Here is a 14,043-nt window from a genome sequence, read left to right on the forward strand (position 1 = left end):
CCACCAGAGCAGCCCCTCCTCGGGAACACAAAGTCTGGGTTCATCCGATTTGCTCTCCTACCGGAAGTCGAGACCTGCTTTTTTCTAAACACTCCTGTGACAAAAACGCAATCACTCACAGATTCCAGGAGAGAATTTTAAGAAGATAGGTTATGAATGAACCAAATTTGGTTTACAAATCACAGCTAAGCATCCTGCCCTTGGCACTTTCCACAGGAAAAGCACTTTTCTCTGGGACAAGAACTGCAGCTGGCACCAGGTGAAGTTGAGTTAATACTTCAGGGCTTCCTACCCAACAACAGCATTGGGACTGATTACACATAATTGACACGTGGGCTTACTTAGCACTTTTAAGAAAGCAATACATCAGAAATAGCACAATAGCGGAAATAGTGGTCTGCGGGGTCAGACTGATTGGTGTCCAAAATCAGGCATTTCAGACTGCGTAAGCTCTGGCCCATGAGCAAGAAGCACTACCTCCAGGTCCGGCTCCGAAGCATGCCAGGGCACCTCAGTTTGTCCACACCTGGGCACGCCCAACAGTCCAGCACACAGAGAAGAAACCACCATGAAGGCAACCCCTAGGGCCGTGGTTCTCCAGCTTCCTCAAGCCACGATCCTTTCAGACAGTTCTTCATGTGGCGGTGCCCCCAACCATAACATTATTTTCGTTGCTACTTCATCACTGTCATTTTGCTACCGTGATGAATCCTCATGTAAATGTCTGATAAGCAGGATGTATTTTCATTGTTACAAATTGAACATCATTAAAGCATAGTGATGAATCACAAAAACAATATGTAATTATATACTGTGAAACACCTGTGTTTCCCGGTGGTCTTAGGTGACCTCTGTGAAAGGGCCGTTTGACCTCCAAAGGGGTCTCAACCCCCAGGTTGAGAACCGCTGCCCCAGAGTCACGTGGCTCAGAGCCGATGGAAACCTCCTGTTCTCCCGGCCTGACGGCCCACGCCAGCACCCTGCCTCCTGCAGGTACCACCTGCCCACCTGTGCAGAGAGACAGTGTTCACAGGTAACCCTGTGAGTTGCACCTTGAAACACCCCTGCAGAAAGACATAAAAGGGAGGGAGAAATTGCCGGTGTGGGGAAGGAGCTAGTGGAGATGACCTCATGCCCCACATCGCCGGGCGCCCAGCTTTGAAAGTCTCAGGCAAATGGGCTATGAAGACGGAACCAGCAAGTGGCAGAAGGTAGCCCAGAGCGAGGCTGACAATCGGTGTGCACGTTCAAAAGGGGATGGGTGCGGAACCAGCAATCTCCCCCTCACTGCCAGCAAGTTGTTTCTGACGCACTGCAACCCTGTATGTCTTTGTTTTAATCAGGTTATGGGGGCTCCCACAGCTCTTATCACAATCCTTCCAGCCACCGTGTCAAGCACATTTGTACATTTGTTGCCAACACCCTTCTCCAAACATTTTCTCTCTACTTGGGCCCTTGCTATTAGCTTCTCATTTTTTCCCTTCCCTCCCTCATGAACCCTTGACAATTTACAAATTATTATCATTTATATAAAACTCTGCCTTATACAGAAAAAAAAGACAATTATTATTTTTTCATGTCTTATACTGACCGATGTCTCCCTTCACCCACTTTTCTGTTGTCCATCCCCCTGGGAGGGGGTTATAGTTAGATCACTGGCATCAGTTTCCCTTTTCTCCCCCCACCTTTCCCTTACTCTCAACATTGGTCCTGAGGGTTTATCTGTCCTGGATTCCCTGTGTTTCCAGTTCTTTTCTGTACCTGTGTACATGCTCAGGTCTAGCCGGATTTGTAAAGGTAGAATTGGAGTCATGATAGTGGGGGTAGGGAGGAAGCATTAAAGAACTAGAGAAAGTTGTATGCTTCATCGGTGCTATACTGCACCCTGACTTGCTCATCTCCTCCCTGCAACCCTTCTGTAAGGGGATGTCCAATTGCCTACAGATGGGCTTTGGGTCTCCACTCCACACTCCCCCTCACTCACAATGGCATGATTTTTTTTGTTCTGGGTCTTTGATGTCTGATACCTGATTCTATCAACACCTTGTGAACGCAGAGGCTGGTGTGCTTCTTCCATGTGGGCTTTGCTGCTTTTCAGCTAGATGGCCGCTTATCAACAAGCCTCTTTTTTTGATAGCTGGGCACCATCAGCTTTCTTCACCACATTTGCTTATGCACCTACTTTGTCTTCAGCGATTGTGTTGGGAAGGTGAAAATCATGAAATCCCAGGTTGCAACCGTGTATGTCTTTATGGGAAGAAAAAGCCTCACCTTTTCCCCACAGAGCAGCTGGAGGGTTTGAACCTCCAACTTGTGGTTAGCTGTCTAACTCATAACCTCCTACTGGACCCCGAGTTCCTTGATCATCATTAGGCACCACTGTTTCACTATTACAACTTCACAAGTAGTCTGGCCATCTATAAAACTGAGATGAACCTTCACAGAGGAAACAAGACAAGCAAATGAAACAGAGACCCGACAGAAAGTACAAGTTCCACAGACAGGGGGAAAATCATGAATGACAGCATCAATATTAAATCAACCTGAAAGGAAAATCTGAAGAAGCAACGAGTACTGTATACACTGCATATGTTCTTGAGGTGTAAGAAGGTTCCGATCCCTATTCTGTGATTCATAAAGCCCTAGAAGGGCTTGAAGCACTTGCTGAGGGAGATCAAGGGCAGTAGCCTTCGTTCAGTATGTATTACAACTCCATGTACACAAAACCAAAATCCTCACAAGTGGACCAGCAGGTAACAACATCGTGATAAATGGAGAGAAAGACTGACGTTGTCAAGGATTTCCCCTTGCTTAGAGCCACACAATGCTCATGGAATTAACAGCCAAGAAATCAAACAACATATTGCACTGGGTGAGTGTGCTGCACGAGTTCTCTTTCAAGTGCTGAAGGGCGAGGACGGCATCATTTTGAGGACTGAGGTGCGCCTAACCCAAGCCACAGATTCTTTTCAATCGTCTCAGGCGCACGTGATGGTTGGACACTGAGGAGACCACAGAAGAATGCATGCATTTGAGTCAAGGTGCTGGTGAAGAACACTGACAGTACCGTGGACTGCCAGAAGAACCAACAAATCCGTCTTAGCCAGAAGGCTCCTTAGAAGCGAGGATGATGAGACCTGATGTCACGCCATCAGAGGCACTGGGCAAGAACCTCGTGCTTGGTCCAGCAGCAGGACAGGGAAAGAGAAGACTGGAGAGGAGCTGGACTGACACAGCGGCCACATCACTGGGCTCGAACCGAATGGCTGACGATGACACAGGACCGGCCGTGTCTCATTCGGTTATGCATAGGGCTGCTGTGAGTCAGAACGGATTCAACAGCACCTAATTAGCCACCAGGCTTGTTACTCAACCCAGCTTTAAAATGTGGTTGATAATCGTACCTCAGAGAGGTATAATGAGAATTAAATGGAGATGCTTGAAAGGCATTTACCTGAGACTTGGTACTTAACTGGTTCAATTAAATGATTATTGTTCTCATTATTAAGGACAGCCTGAGGATTCTCATTCTCTCCCTCAGACAAGAATTTCAACTGGTTCCATACCTATCCCATTAACCCCCTGGTAGAGTCCAGACCTGACTCCTATCTGCCACAGATCCAGTTCTGTGATCCTAACATTTTCCTTAGCATGTCAAAAAGAGTTGCAGTCACAACTCAAAAGGTGGGACCATAGTTTTCACAGGGCATGTAAAGTGCTAGCAAGGAGCCCAGGCTGCACAGTGGTTAGAGCGCTTGGTGGCTAAGTACTCTGTTCGAAAGCACCAACCACTGCATGGGAGAAAGGTACAGCAGTCAGCTTCCACATTAAGATGTGTATCACCTTGGAAGTCCCGTGGGTAATTTCACTGTCTCACAGGGTCACTGTGAGTCACACTAGACGCGACAGCTATGGGTTGAAATGGCTCACATCTTGAAAACACAATGACCAAAGCCTCAAATTCAAACCCTTTGATCTAATAACTTGTGACCGATTATTTATATTCAGGGGTACTAAATTATACCTCTCCGTCAGTCATATGGCAGGACACAATTGAGGCTATCTGCTCTCGTAAGGGCTCCACCACCTCAGAAGCCCCACAGGAGCACTGTGGGTCAGAACCAAAGGCGATCCGCACACGCGAGGAGCCCCCATGAAGAGGCCTGGCACAGCAGATGCACCAGGAGCTCAAACAACAGTGGTGAGGATGGCCACTGCTGCGTCCTGTTGGACCCAGGCTGCTGTGAGTGAGCGGGGCTAACAACAGGCAGAACTGATCGCGTGGCAGAGTTTGCTTTTTTTAATAAATCATACAATGGAAAAATTAGAAACCAACTGCCCAAACCCTGGAAGACATTAAACCGGTCTATCCATAGCACACACTTCCCACAAACAAAGTTAGAGCCCTTTGGTCTGGGTGCCAGCGACTTAACCACAAGGTCGGTTACCCAGAGGCTCTCGTAAGAAAGGCCTGGTAATCTCCTTCTGAAAACTCAGAGCACAGCTCTGCTCTGACCCGCCCAGGCGGCCACGAGTCGAAGCACAGCTGGATAGCAACTGGCTTTTAATTCCAAGATATTGCATGACACCTGTGAATACCCAGAATACAATGTTAGGTGAAAGCAGCCAGGGTACAAACAACTATATACGTGCAGAGAAAAGGGACAGAATGAAAAGCATCCAGATGGTGGCTTTCTCTGAAAAATGCGAGTTTGTCATGTTCCTTCTAGTTTTCTAAATGTCATAGGGTTAGCACATTATTCTTTTTATCAGAAACAAAACATGGTTTGTTTTTTTAATGATTTAAGCCCAATTCTTGCTGTGAAGCAGTAATTTAATAAAATCAGGGTCGAAATGGCACCTGGCTGACTGTGGTCTCGGACTTCCTGGGAACATGCCACGGGTGAACTGCCATATCTTGACACAAATAATGCACCGCCTCCTGGCACTTTGGTTTCCGATGTGCGCTATCGTGTGGACACCCTATCTGCGTAGGCACTTTACTTGCTTCTGCACCTTGTATGAGAGAGGACAATAACTATTAAGAGTAGAACAACAGTACGCAATTACTGTCCCCATGTGAACCATTTAACATCTGGATAACCCAAGAGTGTAGACGGGTAAGTTGGAGCCTCATGATACGGTCTCTCCAGCAGGAATGCTGAGTACACAGGCCAGAAGCCAGATCTTTTAAGCATAGTTCCGGTAAGAAGTGGAAGCAGGGCGGAGAGGAAGAATCGGAGTGGCCCTAACACTGACCCTGAACTTCTCTGTGTGGCTTCTGCACCTGATCAGATAGGGGACTGAGCAGGCCTAAAGGCCCAGCAAGCATTCCTGAGGAGGAGTGGAGAGGATTTTCTCTTACCTGAGCACAACTGTTCGATCTTTGTCAGATTCAACTGCAGGGACTCATTGATCCAAGCCAACATGTCATGTCGACTCAGGTTATCGCTGGTGACTGACGTCGAGTATACATTCACTGCCATCTTCTAGAACATGCCAGGAAGAGAGAAGGGAGCTCACGTTATATCAGGCATGCAAGTGAGGGCATGCATTTCCTGGACAGACACCCAGAGCAGACTTGTGAAAACATTCACTTTCTAAGCCTCACCTTTTTTTTTTTAAATCATTTTATTGGGGGCTCGTACAATTCTTATCACAATTCATACATACATCCATTGTGTCAAGCACATTTGTACATCATAACCTCACCTTCTTTTCAGTCAGGCAAAACCAGCATCACTAGGATTCCTGCCACTAGTCTGGCTGGAAGCGATGTGCCCAACGCCAGCCAGCCTCAAGCTGAGAGGACGTTTTCATGTGACTGTGAGAAAGGTCTAAAGGAACAGAGACACTCAGGGGTGATTAGGGGCTTTAGGAAGGGAGGCTTCTGCCAAGGCAAATTCTAAACAATTTCTCTGTTTAGAAAATGTCGGTCTAAGCTTAACTATTAACATACCAAAATATCTATACCCTATAACAAGAATTACCTAATTACTACAGAGGTACTAATGGCTGACCTCACAATCCTGAGCCCCTGGCCCTAATTCTCTACTGAGCCACCTACATCTGTGCAGGGCTACTGAGCACCTGGCTCAGCCATCCAGCCCTCACTTTTGAATAGCAGGAGAGAGGGCGGCCCAGACAGATAAGTGACTTAGCAGGCCTGACCTTCAAAACCCCTCATGGCATTTGGCACACAGTACCCTGCACTCAGGGGACACTTTCTCCAGGTTGGCAGGGTAGTGTCAAACGAGAAAGAAGGAAAAAAATGTATTGACATAAACTGTTCTTCAGATAAGCAAACCATCAATATTCTAACACTCCCAAACTCAAGTAGATAAAAAGCCAAGCTATGTAGGAGGCCAAGAGGATTTGGTTCCTGACACTACTGAGAAATTAATCCCTCCTTGTGTTCAAAGGAGCAGGAGCCCTGGTGGCATACTGGGTGGTGCACTGGGCTGCTAACCACTGGCTCAGCAGTTTGAAACCAACAATGGCTCCTTGGGTAAAAGACGAGGCTTCCTACTCCCACAGAGTTACAGTGTCAGAAAGCCAGAAGGGCAGTTCTAACCTGTCCCATAGGGTTGCGTGAGTCGGCAGTGACGTGTTATCAGTGAGCTTTTTGGTTGCCAAGGCTTTTCATTCAACCCTCTTTACTGGTATTTTTCATACTGTGTGTCATTACCTGTTCATCTCCTGAAATGCCCCGGAACCAGCTCGGGGCCAGGGGCCACCAGCTTGAGGCAAAGAACTGAATACTTCAGCCCTGGACCGCCGGGTGTTAATGTGCGGCTACAGGGGAGGCCTAAATGAGGTCCTATCTATCATACATGGCCTGGTATCTCTCACAGACGAGGGATTCACCACGCAAGGTCCTGGCAGGAGCCACGTCTCACTCATCTTCACATTCCTGAGCCAAACAGAATGCCGAACCCTGCCATCTCTCCTTGAGACTGGCTACAGCAGCCTTCAAACAAATGTGTCTCAATCTGTTCTTCGCACAGCAGCTGGAAAGAGACTTTTCTGAATCCTAAGTCAGAACAAGTTGTCTCCTTAAAAAGCCCTTGAATGAATGAGTCAATGAATGGAAGGCAAACTGTTTGCAAAAATGCCGTTTATCACTGGAACCAAAGAGACAGCGCCAGGCTAAGTGCTGGTTAATATATTTTGGAGATAGTCACGCATCCTTCCCTGCCATAAAATGTAAGCAGCTGGTAAAGCCACGTGTCTCCTGACCACACCCCAGCTCAGAAAAAAACGTTAATGGCCCTCCATCCTCATCTAATACAAAACTCTTTCATTAGCAGTACTTTAATACTCTGCAGCCACTAAACACATGGAGTTAGGCACCCTGCGGATGTGCAACAAGAGTCCACTGACTCAGCCTATTAATTGGCTCTTCCTGGCAGTCAAAAGAGCCTAGTTCTCAGCGCTACAGCTCACCCTGCCCCCTTAACAATTCCACCAGCTTGACAACAAGGGAAGACCCCGTGCCGACCACACTAGCCTCACTCTCACAAAGCAGCCTGATCCAGGTCTTAACCATCTTGTAAAAGCTCCCTCCTTGCCCATCCATGCACTCCCTTCCTTCAGTACTGCAATGCTGCAAGCACTCTCCCTGTTGCTTTCAAGGTCGTCAGATTAGGCCCTTTGGAGAGAGAGGGACCAAATTGTGTGCCCCTGAAAGGCAGGGTGGTTGTCAGCATACAGGTGGGGCCCAGGGGCTCTTTCTGGTGCCACGTCCCTCCCTTGGATGGGGGCAGTGGTGCCAGGCTCTGCCCTGAAGCAGGGATCAGGAGAGCATTTTTCATAACCTGGCTTTACTGCCTTAGTCATACTTATTATATGGAATCACCTTGGCCCATGTACTCATTTTCTTAGTTACTCTGTCTCCCCACCAAACGTCAACTCGGGGCAGGCCAGTGCCTTTCCAGGGTGTCTAACCCGCACTTAACACAGTGCCTAGCATTTAGACGGCACTCAACAAAGGATGGAAGACGACCTGACTTACTTTTCGTCACACATCTTAACTCGGGAGCTTTGGGCACAGGATGACCATTGTCCCATTTCATAGATGAGGAAGCTGAGGCCTCGAGGGGTTAAAGCCCAAGGTCACAGGCAGAACATCCACCCCGGGCCTGAATCCAAAACCTGAAAACTCGTTATCGGGCAGTATTGCCTCCTACAGTGTCCGCATGGGGGGCGGGGGGCAGATTTTCCCGACAGCGCCCGCCTACAACACACACACACAACAGACAACCTCCTCCACCCTCGCCAACCGGGCTGGGCTAACCTGGACCTCGGGCCGGAGAGCGCCGCCGATGCCCAGAAGCCCTCACGCCGCCAAGGGGTAGCCCCCACTTCCGGCCCGAGGCCCCGCCCCCACGGGCGGCGGAGCGCGCTTTCCGCCCCCCACCCAGTCCGCACGCGCCGGGTCACGGCCCCGCCCTTCCCCCCCACCGCCGCACCCCACCCCCCGAAACCGCAGCGCCCGGTGCAACGGCCCCGACACCACGGCCCGTCAGGGCCGAGTCCCAGCCCCCCCCCCCCCCCCCCGCCCCCCCCCCGGCTGCCCGCACGGCCCTGAGCCCGCGATCCCCCAACAGCTCACCGGCTCTCAACTGAACCTCGTCCAGTGCCCGTACCCGGCTCCGGTTCCGTCTTCGTCTCGTTCAAACCGCCCTGCCCCGCCCGCGCGCCCGCGCGATGACCTCACACGCACGCCCTGCTACGCATCGACGTAAAGGCTCGTTACCGCCCGCCGGCTCCTTTTATAGAGAAGGGATCCGTCGCGCGCTGGCGGGCGGGGCCGGCCTTGACTGACGGCTGGAGCGTCTAGGGGGCGGGGCGCCGGCTGCCGGCAGTGTGGCCACGTGATCGGCTGCTGCCAATGAAGGCCCTTCCGGCGCGAGTGGGACTCCCCCTAGTGGTCCGCTTAGAAATTCTTCTGAGACGTAACCGAAGACAAATACATTGGTTTTACCAGCAAGATTATTGTTAATTCTAGCTATGAAGACCCTCTGCCAGGGCTTCTCAACCTTCCTAAGGCCGCGACCCTTTCACACAGTTCCTTATGTTGTGGTGATCCCCCAACCATGAAATTATTTTCGTTGCTACTTCACAACAGTAATCTTGCTACCGTTAGGAATCGTCATGACTATGCAGGATGTATTTTCATTGTTACAAGCTGAACATAATTAAAGCAAGTGATTAATCACAAAGCAACATGCACTTATGTATTGTGAAATATTTGTGTTTTCCGATGGTCTTAGGCAACCCCTGGGAAAGGGATCGGCACCCACAGGTTGAGAACCACTGCTCTAAGCTCATCAGCTGGTTTATTTTCTTATTAGGTGCTCTGGTGGTACAGAGTTTAAAGTGCTGGCTTCTAAGTAAAAAGATGGTCCCTTGAACCAGCAGATTCGCTGAAAGCAGTGTCCTGTCAACTCTCTGGGGCGTTCTATTTGGTCTTATAGGGTCTCTCTCTAGGAGTCCGGATGACACCACAGAGGTTTGAACTCTGGTTCAAACCGTATTGCGGTCAATTAACTAACTTATTCGCATCTTTATGGTCTGTCTTTCCAGTCAATCCCATGGAAGCAAGACCTTATGGTTACTCTTGCCAGATTTCAATTCTCAACAGACAGAGTAAATCACACCAATTTTATGAGAAGGATCCCAATGGATGATACAGTGGTTAAAGCCCTAGACCATTAACCCAAAGGTTCACAGTCACTCCCCACGGGGAAAGATGTGGCAATCTATTTTCCATAAAGATTTACGGCCTAGGAAGCCCCCACTGGGTTACTTCATGGGAGTGGACTGATACATCATCATACAATCACTAGGACTCAGACTGACCTGGGTCCTGGACTTGGTATTTTAAAGAGCTCAGAGAGGTCAATCTACTTGCCCAGGATGACAGAAGTGTGTCTAGCTTTTCAAACTGATTTCTTCTAGATATCATTTATGTGTGTGTTCAATAAATATCTCCAGATCTGGTTCTGGGAATTTGATGGTGAGCAAAGTCCAAGCACAACCTCTAACCTCTTAGATGTCTCGTTTTGCAGAGGAGACAGAGAAAATGACACAAATAACTAGTTAATGTTTTAATAACTAGTTAATTACAAGCTAAACTTAGTGCTAGACAGCACCTGTACTTCCTGGAGCAGGACCCTGGAATGTCCTTCTGAGTTAAACCTCACCCAATTAGTTGGTGAAGCCCTGGGCGGTGTTCAAGCATGCATTGGGATACTGGCTGGGGCAGGTCAGTGGAGAGGCATTTCAATTACCAGTTCTGTCGGTTATCTCTTCAGTGTATGGCACTCCAAGAGCACATCAAGATACCTGGTCTTACTCTGGCCATGAAAGCCTTCCCAAAGATGCTCCACTGCTACCCAGTCCATTGACAGCAACCCTCTCCAGGAACACCTAGCCTCATGTTTCTGTGGCCCAGTGGCTGGTGCGATTAAACCACTGATTTTGAGGTCAGCAGTCCAACCACTACGCCTATACCATTGCTCTTCCAGGACAGGGCACTTGCCTTGAAAGATGAGTTGACCTGGTCAAAGGTTTGGAGTAAGAGAAGCAACAGCAATGAGCGCTGCTAACAAATGCTTACAGCAATAGTGATAATAGTGCCAGTATCCTTAATTGAACTGAGCCAGGATCCTTGAGTCAAGATGCTTGTTTGTGAGTGCTTTGGGAAATATGTGTGACTCGTGTGTTGCTCATGAAGATAGTGGTTCCAAGAGACGTTGTGGCTTTGGTAATTGGCAATTTGATGAGAAGTCTTTAAATCCTGACTCTGCTAGGTGTTAGTATTCAATGTGTATAGAATTCTTAGACTGCTCCAGCAAACTGAGTGCTCAAAACATATGATTTCTGATTGGCAGCAATTAATCCATTTGATTAATGTCAACATAACCAACTACTATCAGTCGCGTGGATGGCCATCTGGGGTGGGGTGAGGACATTTGGGGGGGACACAAGGAAGCCAGAAAAAGCATTAGGAGACAGGCTGAAGTGCTTGGACCTGGCGATGAAGACGCGGGGAGTCAAAAGAGGTTTCTCTAAGGGCTTCCAAAATGAAGTGCTTCTGTTACTCCTGAAGAGATGTGACAGAGCTGTGTTACTGACCCAAGGTCAGTCTCCTCCTCCATGACAAGGTGAACTAAGGTGATCTGAGTCAGATTAAGCCTTGATTGCAAAAACCTAGAGAAAGAAAATGTTTATCTTTGAAAACAAGCATTTCCACCCCAATACTTTTCTATTTACTTTTGCTGCAACTATCTCCATGAATGTGGTAGAACATCCAGGGGGCAATTATAAAAACTTGTTAGACATGGCCAAACAACTTGAGGAAATGAGTCATTGGGTCAAGGGGTTCAAGACCAGGGTCTCTGCACACCGAGGTCAATTGGCATAATAATATGGTCTGCATAGATCATGTTCTATATCCTGCTCTGGTGAGGAGTGACTGGGGTCTTAAAAACTCATGAAGAGCCATCTAAGGATCAATGATTGGTCACTCCCTCTCTGGAGAAAACAAGAATGAAGAAAATTGAAGACGTGTGGATATACAGTGAACCCTCGCCACTTCGCACTTCGACTTCCACGGCTTCACTCTATCGCGGTTTTTGCGTAACAGCGCATGCTCTGTCATTACTGCCACTGATTGGCTCATACTGTACACGCTTCTGTCTGTATCGCTACGTATCAGAGCTACGTATCAGATGCATTTTTGCTTTTGTACAGTGTACTGTAATTGTTTGCACTTTTTAAGAAGTTTTATCTAAGCCCTATGATGGCTCCTAAACGAGCTGCTTCTGCTAAGCCTTCTGACAATAAAAATAAGCGCCAGAGGAATATGCTCACCATCCAGGAAAAGGTAAAACTTTTGGATATAAGGAATCCTACTTCGCAGAATTTCATTTATCACGGTAGGGTCTAGAACCGATTAACCGCGATAAATGAGGGTTCACTGTAATGAGTCCAATGGACTAAGGGACCACATGAACATCAGCCTCCACAGCCCTGAGACCAGAAGAACTAGATGGTGCCGACTATCAACTGCTCTGAAAGGAATCACAAGAGGGAGAAGAAAATGTAGGATACAACTTGAAATTGTGAAAAAGGTCAGGCTGACTGCTCAGATAAGAGACTGGTGGAACCCCCAGACTATGACCTTTAGGAACCCTTCAGATCAAGAAATAAACTCACCCAGTTGGCTATGTATTTCAGGCAGCCAATAGATCTATCCATAAGAGGAACACTAGGGGAGTACACATTACTTAGAATAAGCAGCCACTTGAGACCAAAAAAGCAGCATTTACCCAAGACAAAGTTCTGAAGGGTTCGAAAAGGAGTGGAACACAGGGAAGAAGTGGAATCAGTTATGTACATGTCCATTGTGGGGATCACAATCAATGACATGAAACAAACGTATGAATTGTTGAGTGGAAAACCGTTCTGATCTATACACCTTCACCCAATTCACAATAAAGCTAAATAATTTATTAAACTCGCTTATCATGCGAGAAATAGCTATGGAGATGTTAATTTGCCTTTAGGCAGCTGTCTTAAGGAGTCTTGCTGATGTTCAAGTGGCAGATTTGGCAGTTCACACCCACCAGACACTCTCGTGGCAAAAAAATGTGGTAGCCTCAGTCACAGGAGTCAGGGGAGAGACCCAATACAAGAACCTAGAAGGCCTAAGAGAGAAATCACAGACCACAAGCCTGGCAGAGCAGGCACCCCAGCACAGGAGTGGCATACCTAAAGTGTAAAACTTGGTCCAATGCTGCCTCACCTCCTGCCACTTGCCTCCCACCCAATGAAATGGAGTCCACTCCCTGAAGGCCCGGAGAATCCTTCTCCCCAAAAGCTCCTGAGAGTGCTAGGTACCAAAGCTAACACCACCCACTCTGCCCAGTAAGCAGTCAAGGGGACCAAGGACAAGGGTGGTGAGCAGTTTCCACCAGCGGCTGTCACTATGGGCAGGGACACTAGTCATTCTGTCCTGAGACTTTATTATTCATACAACACTACTAAAACCTGGGTGTGACCACTTTTACCTGCTGACCATAGGAACACTCCAGATTAAAGGCATTAAGAAAAAAAAAATCAGTAACATCTACCTAAGCCAAGCATCTTAATTCTTACACCCAGATTCCCACAGCAGCCCTAAGGCAGTGCTATTTTATTGTCCCAACCTTTGGCAGATGGAAAACCCCAAGAGGTTGTCATTCGCCAAAAACAATGGGGCGACTGCAAGCAGAAGGCAGCTTCAGAAAAGGCAGAAAAAGCTGCTTCTGCCCCTCAGGTATGCATTGCCAGAGCTGGGGAGTCACTCAGACCTGGATGAATACAGTGATCTAACTCTCCAGCCAACCAGCAGGACAGGAGGCTAAGGAAACCCAAAGCCCCCTCACCTGGGGGGCTGGCCCATCTCCTTTCTTGTGCTTTCGAGGCCGGAACTGTTTATTTCGCTTCATTCTGTCTTGACATCTGGGTGCAGCACTGTACACAAGATGGCTTAATTGAGCAAGGAAGGGCCCTGGGGTCTCAATTTCGAGCTAATTGCAATGTTCTCCCCATGGCAACGTGCACCTGTGCTGCTCCAGCCCAGTGAGGCCTTTCTAATAACATAGTTAGGAATGGAACCTGAAGGGACACATCAATCAAGATGGGCGTTGTCTTAATGCACCTTACATGTGAGGAAGCTGAGGCATGGAGAGATGCCAAGTTCTACTGCCGCTTAATGAGCACGATATAAACTATTTTAGGTCCTGAGTGGTATGTGATAAACTCAGATGTCATAGAATGTTCCCTAAGATGGAATTTAAATCTGAGGTATTAGTCTACCCTGAGGACCATATCCTGTCCTTAAGACGGAGCACAGGTGGAGTCATGCAGGCAGCCCCAACCCAGCGGCACGAGGCACTCGTGAGTGATGGACCTAAGGCGGTGTGGATGCACAATGGTGCTGGGCAGTGCTGGCATTCAACAGGGGCTTTCCTACTTTGGTATATAAGTGAA

The 14,043-nt window shown here is 48.2% G+C and overlaps 1 protein-coding gene across 2 annotated transcripts in view; it reads right to left on the bottom strand.

The window, feature by feature from the left end:
* The window catches only part of MAPRE1 (microtubule associated protein RP/EB family member 1), a 39,313-nt gene extending 30,591 nt beyond the window's left edge, over window positions 1-8,722 (bottom strand). Inside the window, exons 1-2 of one of the 2 annotated variants that reach the window (XM_004697924.2) lie at window positions 8,615-8,722; window positions 5,366-5,489 (exon numbers count right to left, since the gene is read on the bottom strand). In XM_004697924.2, coding sequence (XP_004697981.1) covers window positions 5,366-5,486 — 121 coding nt within the window. In that variant the 5' untranslated portion in view covers window positions 5,487-5,489; window positions 8,615-8,722. Of the gene's footprint in view, window positions 1-5,365; window positions 5,490-8,296; window positions 8,359-8,614 lie in introns of those variants that run through there. The other variant, XM_045295323.1, reaches the window with a different exon arrangement.
* Between the last annotated feature and the right edge of the window lie 5,321 nt (window positions 8,723-14,043).

Source organism: Echinops telfairi, unplaced genomic scaffold, assembly GCF_000313985.2.
Source record: "Echinops telfairi isolate 266 unplaced genomic scaffold, ASM31398v2 ScPeMD7_5592;HRSCAF=6446, whole genome shotgun sequence".
Taxonomy (NCBI): Eukaryota; Metazoa; Chordata; class Mammalia; order Afrosoricida; family Tenrecidae; genus Echinops; species Echinops telfairi.